At 35.7% G+C, this 18,105-nt stretch overlaps 2 protein-coding genes and 1 pseudogene across 9 annotated transcripts in view; 2 read left to right on the top strand and 1 right to left on the bottom strand.

Moving 5' to 3' along the window:
- The first annotated feature begins 251 nt into the window (after positions 1-251).
- LOC107707460 (protein preY, mitochondrial-like) lies at positions 252-1,265 on the top strand (annotated as a pseudogene).
- Positions 1,266-1,482: 217 nt separating this feature from the next.
- LOC107707458 (uncharacterized) lies at positions 1,483-3,974 on the bottom strand. Of its 4 annotated transcripts, XM_016511467.1 has the most exons (5): positions 3,872-3,974; positions 3,568-3,604; positions 3,439-3,482; positions 3,321-3,327; positions 1,483-2,728 (listed from the first exon to the last, which is right to left on the bottom strand). In XM_016511467.1, exon 5 carries the CDS (start codon positions 2,721-2,723, stop codon positions 1,722-1,724), a length of 1,002 nt encoding a protein of 333 aa, XP_016366953.1. In that variant the 5' UTR covers positions 2,724-2,728; positions 3,321-3,327; positions 3,439-3,482; positions 3,568-3,604; positions 3,872-3,974; the 3' UTR covers positions 1,483-1,721. The 4 variants fall into 4 exon arrangements, 3 of the variants coding, with proteins under 3 accessions (XP_016366953.1, XP_016366954.1, XP_016366955.1); XM_016511468.1 differs by having other exon boundaries at positions 3,568-3,974; XM_016511469.1 differs by lacking the exon at positions 3,321-3,327 and having other exon boundaries at positions 3,430-3,482.
- Positions 3,975-8,971: 4,997 nt separating this feature from the next.
- LOC107707457 (BTB/POZ domain-containing protein 10-like) overlaps positions 8,972-18,105 on the top strand; it is a 16,786-nt gene continuing 7,652 nt past the window's right edge. For 2 of the 5 annotated variants that reach the window (XM_016511466.1, XM_016511464.1), the window contains exons 1-3: positions 9,065-9,091; positions 9,880-10,035; positions 16,761-16,963. In XM_016511466.1, the coding sequence (XP_016366952.1) occupies positions 9,935-10,035; positions 16,761-16,963 (304 nt within the window). In that variant the 5' untranslated portion in view covers positions 9,065-9,091; positions 9,880-9,934. Of the gene's footprint in view, positions 8,992-9,064; positions 9,092-9,879; positions 10,036-13,064; positions 13,359-16,760; positions 16,964-18,105 lie in introns of those variants that run through there. The other 3 variants (XM_016511463.1, XM_016511462.1, XM_016511465.1) reach the window with 2 other exon arrangements.

Below are 18,105 nucleotides of genomic sequence, written 5' to 3'. Positions count from 1 at the left end.
TAGATTATTAATTTACACTTTTCTTACTGTTTTATTATTACTTTGATCAGTGCAACATGTGATTATTGTTAATTACCTAAATTAATTATTATATTACAAAATATCTACATCCATTTTCTTGCTAAAAAGTGTTCGTTGTCCTGTGCAGACCAGGTAAAACCATATATATGAATATCTTTTGTTGAATGACATTTCTTTTCAAACAAAACTAATCTATAGAACAATTTGCCACCGGAACTATCTCACGAAGGTAAAAGATCAGGGGACACGTTTACAGACGCGCCAAGTGCAGCGCTTCCGGTTCACTGTTGGCGTCTGTTAAACGGGTGACACAAGTTTAGTTTTTTAGCCATACAGCTCTTTTCGGGTATGTCTCATGCTTTGAGGACACTTGCCACTGGAGTTTTTAGCGTGCAGAGATCTGTGACCGTCCTGCCACTCTTGCGTCCCGTGAACGCCGTGTAGATCCGAGGACAACAGCGGAGCCGCAGCGATGGAGTAAAGGACAGTGAGAGTCAGCCGTTTGATGAGTCCCTCCTCGAGTTTTTTGTGTGTCCACTGTCCAAAAACCCCCTGAGGTATGATTGTTTATCATGCATAATAGTATTACCTTATGATGGGACATACAGTAGTTAACTGACATGTTGATGTTATAAGTTGCACTGAGTAAATACAGCTTGATAAAATAAAAACTGTCTGTCTTCATTTCAGGCTGCAAAACAACTAAATGGGATTATTTGTCACTATATTTCCTTCGGACAAATATCATAGATACAATTTATATCATATTTAGAATTTGTTACTTATTATATATGTGTGTGTATTACAATTAAACTAATATTATAAGCTATTTTCAAAAAAGTCAGACAAATGATAAAAAGGAGATCTCTTATATTTAGTATGGTTTTTATAGTAACTGTATTATTAACTGTTTTTGCATAAATTGTATATTTAGTATGGTTTTTATAGTAACTGTATTATTAACTGTGTTTTTGCATAAATTGTATAATGTGATATATTTTTGAAAGGGATGTTTAGATTATCTTTATCAGTAATACTTATACATGTATTCACTTCTGATTTTTTTAAGGTATGATGAAAGGAGCAACGAATTAATAAACGAAGAGCTTGGTATTGCTTATCCCATCATTGATGGTATTCCTAGCATGATCCCACAAGATGCAAGAATGATCCATAAGAGCAAAGCGACTGGAAAACCCACTGAATCTTGAGTTTATAAATCAAATTTGTCATTTCGTTTTATGCCACTATGTTTTTCTCCTTGTCTACAGTGACTGTTCTTGTCCCACTCATATCCTTGTCTGGACTGTTTTACTCTGCAGCTGTGGATGACAATTTCCCTCAAGGCTGCACGAGTGCAAGCAGTGTGTGTTTTTACAGCCTGCTGTTGCCAGTAACAATTCCTGTTTATGTTTTCTTTCACCTTTGGAAGTGGATGGGAATCAAGTTGTTTAGACACAATTAAGACTGTAGTTTCATTTGTTCCACAGACTATTTTAATTGGACAAATTGTTGTGAACAATGCTTGCTTGTAAACACAGTGAAGATTCATATTTAAGAACATTGAATAAACATTGAAGCGAACAATGTAAAATACAGAATAAAACTGCAAATAACAAAGCTTTGACTTTTCATGTATGTGCACAGAACTCTGCTTTTTTTTTCCATTGTGAATTTGTGAATCTTAGCTTTGTCTGATTTTACTTCTTTATCTTTTTCTCAACACTTTCCGTGAGCTTCATCAAAGGGCATATGGGCTTGGGTGAATCTTCGCCCTTCACCTTAAAAAAGAAAGACTCGTTCAAGCGGGTCTGGGTGACCTTCAGCTGGAGCAGATCACCTTTGGCCTTTGGCACCGTATCGCCGTCTTCACTCAACGTGTCTGATATCTTCAGCTTGGGTGGTTTCGCAGAATCTACAGCGGATTGTTTTGAGCCGTGCATTTGTCTTGTTCTGTTCGGCAGGCTCAGGTCTACCGGTTCCTCTGGGCTTTTGCATGTGTTCTGCTGCTGAAACCTGAGAGAGGTGGAGAGTGCTGGTAAGGTAAAGGAGTTTTCGGTTTGAGTGGTTGCTTCAGCTGTCGACCTAGATGAGCGATTCTCTGGCGCCTTCACGGTAGTGGCCTCACTGCAGCTTGAGGTGCTGGAGATCTCCACATATGGATCCAAGAATGATTTCTGTGTAATAAACAGGTCTTGGCTGTTCATTTCTTCAGCTGTGCTGGATTCCAAGCTGCTTTCACCAACAAAACGTTTGCTGTGAATCGTCTTTCTGAATTCTTCATCATTTGTCTTTGCAGCTTGGCTCTGCTCAGGTAGCAAGTTGAAAATTACTCTCTTTTTACGTTTCACGCTTCTATAACACTCCTTCTCGGTTGAATGTGGTGTGTCCTGATCAGGGGAGATGTAGATAACAGGCTGAATTTGGTGCATATCTTCGGGTTGTTTGAGCTGTTTATTTAATTTAGGTTGCGGAAAGTCTTCCTTCGGTTTGCTTTTCTTCTTTGGCTTTTTTCTTTTCTTGATGTCTTGCATTTGTGTAAACACTGCCTCATGGCAGCCATTGTGCAACAAAAAGTCAGGCACACGCTTTTTGCTCTTATCCTTTTTTTCCTTTTTCCTTTTCTTGTTTTTGTGTTTCTTGGATGCTTTGAAGGCACTTTCAACATTGGAAATATTCTTCATTGTTGGGAGAGAAGCCATTTCTTCTACAAAATCAGAGTAACAAAAAAGAAAAGGGGTTATATTACCAATTATTATTATTATCAGTGTTGAAAACAGTTGTGCTACTTAATATTTTACTGGGAATGGTGATAGCTTTTTTTTATGATTCTTTGATTAATAAAAAGTTACACCAAGGAACAGCATTTCTTTACTATCACTTCTGATTAATTGAATGCATTGTTGCCAAATAAAAGTTTTTTTTGTTGTTGTTTTTTTAACATTGATAATAATAAATGCTTCTTCAGCACCAAATCAGCATATTATAATGATTTCTGAAGGAACATGTGACACTGAAGACTGGAATAATGATGCTGAAAATTCAGCTTTGCATCACAGGAGTAAATTACATTTTAAAATATATTTAAATAGAAACAGTTGTCATAAATTGTAGTAATATTTCACAATGTTACTATTTTTTATCAAATAAATGCAGCTTTGATGATTTCTTTCAAAATCATTAAAACAACCTTAATTATTCCAATCTTTTCATCGGCAGTGTATGTACAGATATGCGCATATGTAAAACTGCATGAATATAAATATGTATTTACATAACGTGTATCTATCGCTATATACATGCATGCTTAATATACCTGGTGCAATGAAACAAACATTTATATAATCTGATGGGAAAACCCTGAAGGCTCTACCATAAGTTATAGGATAATTGTTAGTGAATACTCACATGCATCACGAGTGAAATGTCCTATATGATCTGTTTCTTTTCCCCAATAACACCTGTTAATGAGATAAAATGCATTTAATTCAAATGTGTGGAATTATATTTTTTTCAACTATTTTTCAAATCTTTTATAACACCTACCTGATTTAGATTCACCTTTTCTCTCAGACAGATTGACCTTAAAAGTACAAGTAAATGCAAAAATGTAACGGTAATGAGGAGAGCAGACTTGTGGTTACATTTGTTGAGAAACGTTGTAGCTAAAGTTGAATGCTACAGTTCATCGCGAAGTCATTCTCCACAGCAACATTTGTTACAGAAAGCAACTTGTTTAACTTCTCGCCCTTAGCGACCAAATGTCTGACAAAGTGCATTTTATTTAAAAGTATTTAATGTATTCTTGTGTTTTGGCCCTAAACCAAAAGGAAAACTGTCATGTACTTACCTGTTTTGCTAATTGACAAAATACACTCGCATATTTTTGCGCCAATTACCGCTTCCGTGTATTGCCGACTGCGCATGCGTTGTACGACATTTTCGAGCATTAATGAACAGCACATATTCTAATAAATTCTAAATATATATATATATATATATATATATATAATATTAAATAAATTCTAAAAACAAACTACGTAAAAAGACAGTTACTGCTAAGAAAAACTGTTCGCAGTGGTGTGTACTGAAAATGTGCCATTTCATAAATCACGCTGTTACCGTGACGACGAAGAGCTACGTAACCTTTCTATCTTAAGTCCATTCAAGAAAGTTCTCTGTGCGTCACTCAGCTTGTCAGGCAATTATTTTCACTGCTGGAGAAATCCCTTTCTCACATAAAGGGCGCTTTTTGTAGCTTTTCTTCTTAGAAATAGCTTCCGTGGTCTATCACGTCAGCAAACAGCAGCTAAAATGATTTTTACTGCCATTCTTTTTACGGTCCAGTGGGAATATCGTATGTGAACCTGCATTAAATGTGTTACTAATGTCTTTCCACTCCTTAAACAGTTTCTGTGAAGCTATAAGGTTGAATCAACCAGCGTCACTAGTTGAAAAAAGGTCACCAAGTTCAAGTTTTATTCGCCAAAGAAAAGACATAAATTTGGATTTAGTTCTTCCCAAAATCTTATAAGAATACATTTACATTTTTTGTTTGCTTGCCACGATGTTGTAATATTTACTGTGATTTTTATATGATTTGATTATCATTTGTTCTGTGAATTATATTGCATACTGCACTTATTAGCACACTGCATTATTTTTTTCTGTTTGATTGGTAGTACATTGTAAATTTTTTCTATGTTTATACTATGCATCTATAAATACAAAAAATACATTCCAGACCTGTCTTCTATTCTATTCTATTCTGTTCTATTCTAATACTTTGCACATTGTATATATCTCCAATATTTAAACTATGTATCACAAAAATAAATGCTAGAACTGTCTCTATTCTATTTTATTCTATTCTATTCTATTCTATTCTAATACATTCAACATATTTTCTGCTTATACTATGTATCATAGCTGTAAATACAAAAATACTTGCCAAACCTGTTTCTATTCTATTCTATTCTATTATATTCTAATACTTTGCACATTGTACATATTTCCTATATTTATACTATGCATCACAGCTGTAAACACAAAATACACACCAGAACTGTCTCTATTCTATTCTATTCTATTCTATTCTTTCAGTCTTTCAAACATCTAACTTTTTTTTTCAACAAAAGCAAATCTTGTTGCATTTGATTTTGATGTGCTACATCAGAAAAAATTGCTAACAAAATCACATTACACAAATTGCGTTTTATAAAATATTGTAATAAGATCTTAAAACATTTTTAGAACCAATATTTAATGCTAATACCCCCTTTTTGTGACTAGGCTGTTTCACCTGTCGTCAGATGCTGTCAGATGCCAGCTATTAATATATATTAACATTCGTTTTAGTCATCAAATGTTGTATTCAAGTCAACCCATGTAATAAACATTTTACCAGTCAAAAAACCTTGAGAAAAACTAAAAATAGCCACATGGTGACACTTAATATAGATTCAATTCACTGTCACAAGGGCCTGCATATGGCTTTTACACCTGTGGGATGATTGCATTGGGTGTCCTTAGGTGACTTGATATTCTCCCCCTGAATTCTCCTGAATAATCATGTGTAGTGGTAACACACACTGTTGATGACATGACCTGCATTGATAAAGCATGAGGTAATGAGAACTACAGTTCTGGGGTTGAAAGTTCCCCCCTCCTGCCTCTAAAGGGTCTAAATACTGCTGAGGATTGTTAGGACTGTGCTAGGGATCTCATGCAAGGGTCAAAGGTCTATTTATTTGGTGGGTGTCATCTAAACAGGCCATGCCCACTTCAGCCCATACACAGTACTGCAGAAGACCAGGATGGGGTCAAACATCTTCAACATGCGGGCCTGTCAGCCACAAATCTTGCAAATCTGGTATGTAAACAACTTTAATTGCTTGCCACCTGCGAAGTTTGTTTTACAGAATGCCAGAGGATGAAACAGTAGCTCATGGACAGGTGCAATGCACAAGATGCAGTGAACATCTCTAGAATAAGCAGTATTGGATACAGCTTACATGAACTTTGCTGGGTATTGCATTAAAACGCAGATATTGGGTGACAATCCTCTATAATTTACAGACTGAAGGGATGCTTATTGTCTCATATGTCCTCAGACTGCCTGCTCCCTGTCGTCATACACCCCATTTTTTCTTCAGTCAGAAGCCCTTAGCTTGGAGAGAAACCTTAACCACGAGGTAAGATCTATGGGTCAGACCTGTTTAAGTACTCAAACACACTCTGTGTGTCATGACATAGCCATTCCTGGGCTACATTTAGAAAACTTTGCTCATAGTTACCTAATGTGTCATCCAGTGGCCATAAAAGTAGGACAGAGCCTTCCACCTCCCTGGGTGCCCCTCTGGACACCTGTGAGTGCAGCAGGTTCTTTGGCTAGATTACCACCTGATAGAAAACATGTAGCAGCTGCTAGTTGCAATTTATGAATGTGCGTTTTTGTACAGTTTCAGAGGAAATCTGGAAAAGTTTTTATTGGTCTAGATGGATGCAGTATTATTTCAGAGATGTTGCACACAGACCCATGGAAAAGTAAGCTTAGAAGCAGGGTTGTTTATACAAAATATAAAATATTCTATCAATATTTACAATTTATGCAGCCTTTTCTAATGTCCTAATGTTAAAGTGTTGGCCAAACATGTAGATCATAATAAAATCAAGCACAGGCAGCAAACAATTTAGATTTCAGTGGGAATTTTGGTAATAATAATATTTGCTGCTCATAATATATAATATAATATAATAATATTTTAGAAATATTTTGCTATCTGATTTAAATAACTTAGCATTAAGGCGTTTGTAGTACTACCAAACTAAAATTACATTTATTTATGTATTTATTCATTTTCATTCTCTATTAACATTTTTCACCTTTGGAATGAAAAACTTTTTGGAGTATTTTATATTTTTATTTGTTTATTGTTTTATAATTTGTTAAGGTTAAGGAAATTGTAGCCTACCACTAATTAACGCACAGAAGTTCACATTTGGGGGCGGGTTTTCAAGTGAAGGTGACGAGGGTTGAATTATTGGTGGCGTTGAAGAGGTGTTGTCACGCGCATTCTTCATCAAGGCACAGGGTGACATCATCACTAATAATGAAGGCGGCTCATCAATGGACACAGTGCTATAAAAGGAACTCACCCTGTGAACTGTGAACCAACTCTGATGTGAACTGATAGGCTGATGCACGAACTCCTGCATTCTGTATACCAGCATGGTGAGTTGAGCATTTAGTAAATTGTGTTGTTTTATTTTAAAATAACCTGTCACTACAATTAAATATTACAGTTATAAAATTATGATTACAATAAACTCATTTACGTTTAATTCACAGGTTCATAAAATGGTTTCCATTCATCTTGGATTTTTGGAGAAAACAGTTGTACTTTTCTCCATCTGCATATTATTCTATTCAACACATGCAGATAGCAAGCCACTGGGGTAAGTATACTGTACAGTACATTAATATTTTTTCCAATTCAGTAAAAAAAATTATTTTTTGTTGTTTGAATGTATGATAATGTAGCCTATTTATTTATTATTTTTTATTTATTATTTTTTTCATCAAAAAGCAAAAGGGCTATCAATGAAGTCCAGCTTATGCACAACCTCGGGGTACATAAACATGTGGAACTGAGACAAGACTGGCTTCAGATGAAACTGCGGGAAATCCACACTGCCTCAGAGAAGAAAAACGAAGACGAAACAGGACTTCTTCCAGATATTATTACCAAACTGACGGATCTAAATCCAATGGAAGCTGAAGATATCATTGCAGTTTTGGAAAAACGTATGAACCCATCGTAAAAACAGAATTTGTTTTATGTGATTTACTACTCAGGGACTGAAGTCAAGCCATTCTGTTCGGCCTTAATAATTGTATTAACACTGTATATATTTTTTTTCTATAGATAATTTATTTCTATTTTTATGTAGATTCCATCATTTTAGCGGCTAAGCCGTACCAACTCAGAGCTCTTCTATGTATTTATTCGTTATTTGATCGTAACATAGGCTAGATCTATTAACTGAACCCAGAAAAAAGGAAAGGCAGTCGGACCAAATGTTTCTTAAGAAAAAAATTGAGAAAAGTATTTTTTCAATGTCTTCTATTTATGATGACAATATAAAATAAACATTAAAAAAATTCACTGTTGTGTTAAATGTCTCACATCGCGCACCTTACATTTAGGTTTTAAATTTATTTCTACTTCTACTTTTTTCGTTTTTGTTGTATTTCTGTTATAATAACTTTAATTATTATTATTTAAATAACCTACACCCTCTGTATTCTATTTTTGTATGTGCCTTTTATGGCACCATGTCTCAAAAGCAGCTTGTTCACCCACAGCATTTGATTGTAGTGGTTTCTATGGCGACGTCCCGTGTGCTCTCGCGAGATTCGGCTTAGTTAACTTATCTCCTTGGTCAGCCATGTAGCATCCCCCTATCTGTCAACAGTTGGCGCTTTTCCACTGCATGGTACGGCACGGTACGGCTCGGTACGGTTCACTTTTGGGGGGGTTTCCACTGGGTACAGTACCTGGTACCTGGTACTTTTTTTAGTACCACCTCGGTTGGGGTTCCAAGCGAACCGTACCGTTACCAAAACGTGACGTGTAAACTCTGCTGATCACGGATTGGCCGGAGAGAATCGCCACTACCTGCGTCACTGAACTTGCGACACAAACACAAAAGAACCGCTAGATTTAAATCAGCACAGCCAGCGAAGGATCGAACGCAACTGTTTTGAACTAGCGCACCTTTTTTTAACAACCAAAGAGTGGCTGTTCCCAGCGGCAATAGAGGCGGCGCAACTATAACGACATGTGAATAATCCCGCCCACTCTAAAGCGGTACTAAACTGCAGGAGAACCCCAACCCGAGCCGTGCCGTGCCGAGCCGAGTCGTACCACGCAGTGGAAAAGCGCCAAGTGTGTCTCATCGTGAATGGCGAGGAACAATCTAAAGCAAAATCATGCTAGCTATCAATTTCTGTCAGAAAGTTCAAGCGTACAGCTCGCGGAGAAAGATCAGCGTTTAGCAGAGACAGGTGAGAGATCGTCTGTGTTTGTTTAGCCCTCACTTTTTAACGTTAACTTATAAGCTAACTAACGTTAATGTTAGATAGCTTAGTGAATCAGGTTAACTTACCTAGATTGGAGTACCGGTACTTGGTCAGTTTTGTGGGCTTTTTGGAAACTTTATTTGTTCAACAAATATTTAAACGAATACTTGTGGAATTGTACTTCTACTTAAACATTATCTCCCATATTCTTTTATTTTTATTTATTTATTTATTTTAGTAATCGGAACCACAAGGGTGATATGACTTATTTTTCCTTAAAGAATAATAATAATAATAATAATAAATATTATTTATATATAGAATAGTAAAGAAAAAAAAATAAAACGGTCCAATTTTAATTGTCCATTAGAAGAAACATTCCAGTACAAGTAGAGTTCTTGTAAACATTAGGCAATATCCAGTAGGGCTCTAGTAATCAAATCCATATCCAAAAGTCCTGTAGGAATTTCTCTTTATTCAGTAAAATCTTTTTTTATTTTTAGGACTCTTATTTTATGCCATAAGGATTTTTTAGGGTTGTTTCAAAATTATGATAGCACAAAATGTGTGTTTATCGATAATTAAATTTTAATTCAATCGCAGTTGAATTTTCATGCAAGTTATTTGTGCACATAAAATGATGCAATAAAATAAATGTGCACTTAAAAAAATAATGCAGGTGGACAGAAGAACTTAATAAATTAAAAGCATCATAGGAAGTTTTGGCAACAGATAGAATGAAAACATTGTTTAAATTATTTTTGCTCTGTTAGGATATGACTATGAGATCTGAAGGTGTAAAGGTCCAGTAATATCAACTCTCTTGAGATGGCCGGAACGTCCATCTCTTATGACAGCCACTCTAGTGATTCAGAAATTTGGGATCAACGGACAACATGTCCGTCTAGGAGAATCTGCAGACACTTAAGGTAAGTCTGGATGATAATAATAGAGATTCCCAGTCATAGGCATGTCCACCTGCTGCATGGATTTTCTGTAGCCTTCCTTCAAAAACACAGCACTATCAGAGGCATTTGGAATAGGGTATGGGGATGTAAAATTTCTTCTACAGTTAAATTCATTGTGGTTCACTCCAAATGCTAAATCCATTGTTTATATAATTAATATATGGGGCTGAGTTGATAATATAAATCAATTTTAATCAATCTACTTTTTGATTCTTAAATAGGTAGAATCTTAGATTCCAAGATCGCTCTTTTTTTTTATTCTGTTTTCTGACAATGCGTAAACAAAACTTCACCAAACATAATTTTCAGCGCGCCTTCCATTCAGTGATCGCATAAGCTTTGTGCTTTGTTTTAATGCTTGTTTTCAAATTTTAACAAATTGGAGTAAAAAACTGCCTTATGTGCAATTTAAATGTTTTTATAAAACTATGTTTTTTTCAGAGTGTTGATTATTATATCTAATAAATAAATAGCAATTGAATTTAGACTGGTTGGTACTGCTGGTAATTTAAACCTTTAATATTATATTAATGTACCAACTGATAATATTATATTAATGTACCAACTGACAAGGTTTCCTGTATAGTTCACAGCATTAATTGAGAGATTGTTTAAAAAAAACAAAAAAAAAACATGAAAATTGTACCTGATAAATAGCCAAATGAATCGAAATCTAATCAATTAAGAGCTTGTGAAATGAAATTGAATCGATTCATGAAATGTGTGTCATTACCTAGCACTAGTTAATATTGTATGTTTTTGTGCATCGTGCTGATTGTTTCAGTGTGTAGGCTATACTGATTTCTATAGGGAACTTTGCATTATGATGGAAGATTACATATCTGGAAGATATTACATATCTGTTTATAGTATGTTAGTATACTAAAGTAACTGAGCAACAACTTGCAAAAATTTACACAAATGTGCGATTAACTGAAACCAGTAATGTTTTGTTGTTCAGCACTGTTTGATATGGTTATCTTAGTGATATCAGTGCATATCAATGCCAGTGCCATCTTAGTGATATTAATGCCAATTTGCAATGTCATTGCAGAAATGCCTTTTTCACAGTTACAATACAAGCAAATGTTCAGTGATAGGGTGTAAAGCAGGTATTAAACAGCTAGACCTTAGGTTAGATGCCACGTTGAATTTAAAGTGGATAAAAACGAGGCTGTGATAGATAAACTTACAGTGTTTATAATGATACAAACTGTTTTATGGAATTTTTGTCTACTGAAAGTTATTTTCAGAAAGACTTTTCATCAGCTGAACATTATCAGTATGTTATTAAACAACAGTACAATCCATTAAATGCACTGTACTTTTATCCCTCACAGCCTAGTTTTTAAAGGGGTCATATGATGCGATTTCAATTTTTCCTTTCTCTTTAGAGTGTTACAAGCTCTTGGTGCATAAAGAAGATCTGTAAAGTTGCAAAGACTAAAGTCTCAAATCCAAAGAGATATTATTTATAAAAGTTAAGAGTCAACCACGCCTACCTAAAACTGCTCGTTCTAACACGCCCCCACATGTCTGTTTCACGATGTGGGAAGATTTGCATAACGCCGCCCAAATGTTCACGCTAAGAAAGAAGGTTATAAAAGAAACTTTTATTCTCGCTGTAGTATTGTTGTTGCCGCCACCGCTGCCATGTTGTGGAGATGCTGTGTGTTTCATTGTGAAAGCGAAACTACTTTGTTTGGCCTTCCAAAAGAGGAATATATCCGCTTCGTCATGCCTAGAGCTGATCCGTGCTGGTTGCTGAGGAAATACATCAACTTAGTGCTGTGGATCACCGGATATGCTTTCACCGTTTTCACCGCTCCTTCATCGGATCCGCCGGGACCGCCGTTCTCGATCCCGCCGCCTCAGCTCACTCTTGCCCGGCTTCAGCTCAGGCTAAGCCGGGGCGATCACAAATTCAGACATGGTTTTATGTTTACGCGGCAAATGGGTTTTTTGTAATGGGTTTTATTGGTTTTGTCTCATCGCGCCGGGACACACGGAAACACAGTATGGTAAGGGGTGTAATATTTCCGTCACACGCTTGTGGTATTCAGCCAATCACAACGCACTGGATAGCTGTCCAATCAGAGCACACCTCGCTTTTCAGACCGATGAGCTTTGTAAAAATCGACGCGTTTCAGAAAGGCGGGGCATAGAGGAGAAACAATAATGTACAGTATGTGGAAAATAATGTGTTTTTTGAACCTTAAACCGCATAAACACATTGCATTACACCAAATACACAAAATAATGTTCTTTTTAGCAACATCATATGACCCCTTTAAATTATATATGGCCACATGATAAGGCCACTGATAAGGTTTTGCATCTGAGTGTACGTTTTAAAACTTTAACCCCAAAAGTACCTTTCTAATCGATTTTGCATCTTTTAAATGAGAAAAAACTAAAAGCATAGAGAGCGTCTCTGTACAGTACATAATGTACAACCTGCACGCCTTTGTGTGTCAGCGCCACCTGCTGGCCGTTGAGAAATAAAGCTTGTAAGGATGTAGTCGGAAACAATGGCCATAAAAGCTTTTGTTTATGAATGAAAGGAAGAGTTAAAAAAACAGCTTAAGACATGCTTTTTAAAGTACAGTTTTCATCATTTTATTAAATTATTTAGTTCGTTACAAGCGCACCTTTTTATTGTCAAGGATAGGTAAAGGTTATAAAAGGACACCGATGTCGAACAAATATAACGATTGATTTGAATTCACGGCAGATCGTGCATTACAACACCCACCTTTTCTTCACCTTTCAATTAGCTTTGTACTATATTCAGAATAGAAGGTCATTCTAAGAAGTCTTGTATAACGCTTTTAACACTCGTGCGGTTGCGGGTAGGTTCACCGAGTTCATTTTCCATCGGCATGACTCCCATCACGCCGTCTCTTTCATCAGCCTATTGTGTTATCGTGCATGAGAGAATCTACAGTATCAGGAGATGTTATAAGGGTCGGCCTACGTCATCGAGGCAGCCTCCGCGTGCCACAGTATAGCGGAGAAAGCGAGCAGCCATTCATGCACGCGCGTGCCTCTCCGTCAGGTTACTATGCTACCTGAGGGCGTCCTTTCTTCTCAAACAGCTGCATTTGGAGGCTGTGTTCGCAGCGAAGAAGTTACACCGGAGTGCTCGCATTATGCTGAAGTTGGAAAGTAATGCCCGAGGATACTAAGTCGCCTGGCAAGCCCTCGTTGTGCGAAGCAGCGCTCGTTCTTTGTGCGTTCATTCATCAGCTGTTTCCCTGCTGCTTTGTTTTAAAGACAGGCGGGTACGTACACTGTGTGAATGAGTCTTAAAAGAGGCCTGTTTTGCTTTAGAAAGTCCTGTGAGAATATAGGAAAATGCGTATTAAGTTTTGTTTATAGATACTATTTCCGATGCAGTTTCTTCATTAAATATTCTATCGTTTAGAAATGAGTTGTATGCGTCATTTAAACGCATATCTGCAGGCAGTGCGCTTCAGGAGCGCATTGTCTGGCTGTTTAACATTAGAGGAGCGGTGTCAGCAGTGTGCTGAATTATTGATGCTACTTTTTCTGTAAGTAACAAGAATGGATTGTGCGCCCTTACAGTTACTTGGAACAAAAGTCAAGTTAAAAATGTTCGTCTTTTTTTTTATTCTTGCTGATTGACATGCAGAAGGACAGATCTTCAATTGGCTTGTCTTTTCAAGAAGATGATCTTGTCCCCTAAGGGTCTGGAGACACCACAGTCATGCCATCATTTCAATTCGTTGTGGGCTACTTCTGCCTGGCACATTTCTGGGCTGATGCAATAGAGAAGCAAAACGTGATCTTGACTTGTAATTATATAGGAATCATGCATATGATTGGCAGTGGATCTTTGAAATGATCTTTACATGGGACAGTACTCAGAAGCTGAATGAGCCTGTCCTGTGTACTGAATTAAATTCTGTCTGAGCTGCTTAGGGAATCATTAGACTGCTCAGATGGTACTCAAAGGGTGCAGCTGAAGTTCAGGTTTCACCATTGCATTAATGGCTGGGATCTTGGCAGCTAAAATATCAATCAGATAGAAACACTGAGGAAGCTGCTGAGAAGTGTTGGTAGTACAATGGTTTGCGTAGTGGTTTTTTTTTTTTCAGCTGAAACAGATGATTTTGGTGTATTTTAAAGTGTCTTATGAACAATATCCAAAACCATTATTTTAACCATTTATTATGTGTTACATAATCACACAATATATTACATTGCATTATATTATGAGTTGTTTTATTTTAATGATTCTGTTTTACACAATTAAATAATATTTAGAGTATAGCAATAAAACAATAGGTTTTATAGTTTATTAGGGTAATAATAATTACTATTATTCTTAAAGTTATTTGAGCCATTATACTATTTTTATGTGCTACTTTGTATTGTGAATTTATTTTAATTATTTATTTCTGTTTTACACAATGAAATAACCTTTAGAATATATATTATATATAATGTTATATTGTTCCAATATTAGTATTAATAATATTTTATAATTATTATCATTATAATGATTTAATTGATACTATAATAATAATAGTAATAATGAATACTATTCTTAATATTATTTAAACCATTATATTACTTAATTTACTAAATTATATTATGTTAAGCATTGTTTTGTGAACTGTTAATTCACAAATATTTTTTATTTGAGAATAAATGCTTATCAATAATTATGCAAACAAAACAAATGACTTAATCTGTGAACACCTTTGTTTCCTATCAAACACACGGTGTGTAATAACTCTTTAGAGACCCACCACCGGGTGCCATCTGTCGGAAATTTCTAGATTAAAAAGACAAGTGTTGGTATCTGTAAAATGACCAATCTATGTCTGATAGCGACTGTAAAGGTCACGCCAGACTTTTCAGCCCATTCCATTTCTATTCATATTCATGGAAACACATGTACTCGCAAATAAGTTTTAGGTTTTGCTGTGTGACGTTTAATATTGGTTAACTCTGACCTGCAAATTCCCAAAAAACATTTGGTTTGCAGTATTGCGGGGTCCATATTAAAAATTATATATGCATGCTCAAAGACTAATGTGACCACACTTCAAATTGCATAATAAAAACAGACTGGGTTTTATTGATTTTATTGGTGGGAAACTATAGATTGTTGCATGTGTGTTCTGCATCAGGTGGGAAAACTCACAGCAAAACAGATGCAGCAGAACTTATTGAACTTGTAGCTGCTGTTGAGTATGGCGGTGCCGTGGGCTCTGGTCACGCTCTGGTTGGTTAATGGGGTCACAAAGCTTTTGGCTGGTGCAGTCATGAGAGTCGAAATAAATCGAGGGGTCCATATTAGACAGCACTTTCGCTGGGATAAAACAGGCCCTATTTCCAGCCTATTCATCATTTATTCAAACAGAATATTCTGCCCATGCACGCTTCAGTGGACCCTTTATGTTTCTTCAGTGCAAGGGAAGAAAGAGGCATATCGGCTCAGTGCAAAGACCACAAAGACTGTGTCTTTAACTGTGTTTTCTGCTTTGGTCTGTACTGCACTCCAGTCTCCTTGCTTCAAGGTCGTCTGTCTTGTAATGATCCTGTTTCAGGCCTGAGTATTAATGCAAGAAAAAATTAACAGCACCTAGTCTGGACATAGGCAGTCTGGAGGCTTTGATGTCTGGGTTTATAAAGGATTCATTAGTATTTTATAGCTTTATACATTTATTATTATTATTATTACTATAAGGGTTGTTACAGTTAATTAAATCTAAAACTAACTAGTTTGTTACTTGAAATAAAGTAAAGTAATAACATTTTTTAAATCATCTTTCATTCTCAAGGAAACATTTCTCTTTTTCATTTAGTTTAACTTGACATACTAAAATAACTAAAACTGAAATACAAAAATAATAAAAAACATACAAGTACACACACACACACATACATGTGTATATATATATATATATATATATATATGATAGCTAATAGAATTACTAAAACTTTAACAAAAATTAAAATAAAAACTGAAAATATAAAAATAACAACTAACTCCAAAATAACACTCCGATTATTTAAAAATTCCAATAATAAAAAAAAAATGATTATAACACTGATTACTACGTTAATATTATAATTTAACAAAATTTTATTATTAAAAATTGCTTTTTTTTTGTTAGCACAATTTATGTTGTAAATACATAATCGAAGAGACCAGGGCTAGTTTTGTGAATATTTCTGTGGGTTTTATTCCATTTTTTTTGTCCTGGATTTCTAAATTAAATTATAAGAAGTATTGAATTTTTAATATAGGCCGTCACCTGAAAGGATTAGGTTAAAATTAAACCTCAGTCACTGTTTCCTCACAAGCACAGCACGTGAGGTGTATAAAATGAATACAAACGGGAATGAATCATCTGTGATTACACAGGTCAGTACAGTGGTTTGTTGACAGATGAGGCTGTGCTGAAAGTGAACCTGCGCTACTGTCCTTTTGTTTCATGCAGCAGGTTTTCAGGGAACAGTGAGAAATTGCGCTTTGCTGTCATCACACTTCCTATACTCAGCATCTCTTTTAGAGCCCAGAGTTCATCCAAGTTTATTGTATGCACTTGGCGAGTTCCTCACGTTGTGGAGATGCACTCGAACCAGCCCTCCCTCACCAGTCGAATGCTCACGTGTGTATCTGACTGTGTGTTGGCTTTTCCCGGCAGTGGTCAGCCGCGTGGAGCTCAGCTGGAGGGTGAGCTGGTGAAAATGAGCCTGCACAGAGCCAGCAGAGGAGGACCCCTGGACCACTCCAGGGAGAGACGGCGCTCTGGTGATCGCTCCAGGGATTCTTCACACGAGAGAGGCGAAGGACAGCTGACCCCCTGCATTAGGAATGTCACCTCACCCATACGCCAGCACCTCAGCAGTGAGCTTTGGGTTGTTCATTCTGTACCATTTAAAAAAAACTCTCTCAAATCTTTCAAAATACATTTCTTGTTTTAATATTAACCCTACATATTAAGTAGTTGTATTTACTAGTCAGTTAGTTTTTAATGGTTTTGAAAAAAGTACCTTATGCTCATCAAGGCTGCATTTACTTGATCAAAACAGTAATGTTGTGAAATGTGATTACATTTTAAAATAACTATTTGCTATTGTAATATGTTTTAGAATGCAATTTATTTCTGCGATGGCAACACTGAATTTTCAACAGCCATTACTCCAGTCTTCAGTGTCACATGATCCTTCAGAAATCATTCTATGATTTGCTGCTCAAGAAAAAAAAGTTCTTTTTGATGTTGAAAACAGTTTTTTGTTGAAACAGAAAGTTCAAAAGAATTTATTTGAAATTGATTTGATTAATTGAATGCACCTTTGCTGAATAAACATTAATATCTTTAAAAAAATATCTTACGGACCCCTAAACTTTTCAACAGTAGTCTACATAAAATTGAAATTTTGTTTACATTTTTTTTATTGAATCGTGAGGGTTAAAATCTCTTGCTGCAACTTCGCCAACTGTCACTGAATTGAATTTATTGAGTTACCATTTATGTACACTGATGGCTTCTTTGGTATCTTTACTGATGCTCAAGTCGGTAGTAGGGCTGGGTATCGATTCAGATGTCCCGATTCGATTCGATTTCGATTCGCAAGCTCTCGATTCGATTCGATTCTCGATTTTTTTTATTACATTCAGTGAATATAATTTTAATACAAACGCTATTGATATTTCTAAGAAATTAAGAACCACATGCCTGTATTTTAAACCTATTCCTTTTTAAGTATGGGTCCTTTTTTAAACAATAATAGGGCCATATAAAATGTTCTTAATTTTTCTGGTAATCAGATGAAGGCATAAAACATTAATTTAATTTATAATCAAATGAAAATTAAACCCTTTTATTTTTTTGGCAAACAAAGTGCTGCACAACAGAGGTTTACTGTTAAAATTAAAAAATAAAACAGATGTGATTATTCCTTTAAAAATAAAGAGTTATTAATATTTATTAGCAGTAGTAGCATTGAGTCTTCAGACTGCTAAATAGTAATATATTCTGACAGTTT

This window comes from Sinocyclocheilus rhinocerous, unplaced genomic scaffold, assembly GCF_001515625.1.
Source record: "Sinocyclocheilus rhinocerous isolate Xijiao unplaced genomic scaffold, SAMN03320098_v1.1 scaffold534, whole genome shotgun sequence".
Taxonomy (NCBI): domain Eukaryota; kingdom Metazoa; phylum Chordata; class Actinopteri; order Cypriniformes; family Cyprinidae; genus Sinocyclocheilus; species Sinocyclocheilus rhinocerous.
The sequence above is the reverse complement of the archived record's forward strand: the minus strand, read 5'-3'. Positions and strand labels throughout refer to the sequence as shown.

What these genes read in the sequence shown, in the direction of transcription:
- LOC107707458 (XM_016511468.1), bottom strand. Translation starts at nt 2,723, where the DNA reads ATGGCTTCTCTCCCAACAATGAAGAATATTTCCAATGTTGAAAGTGCC.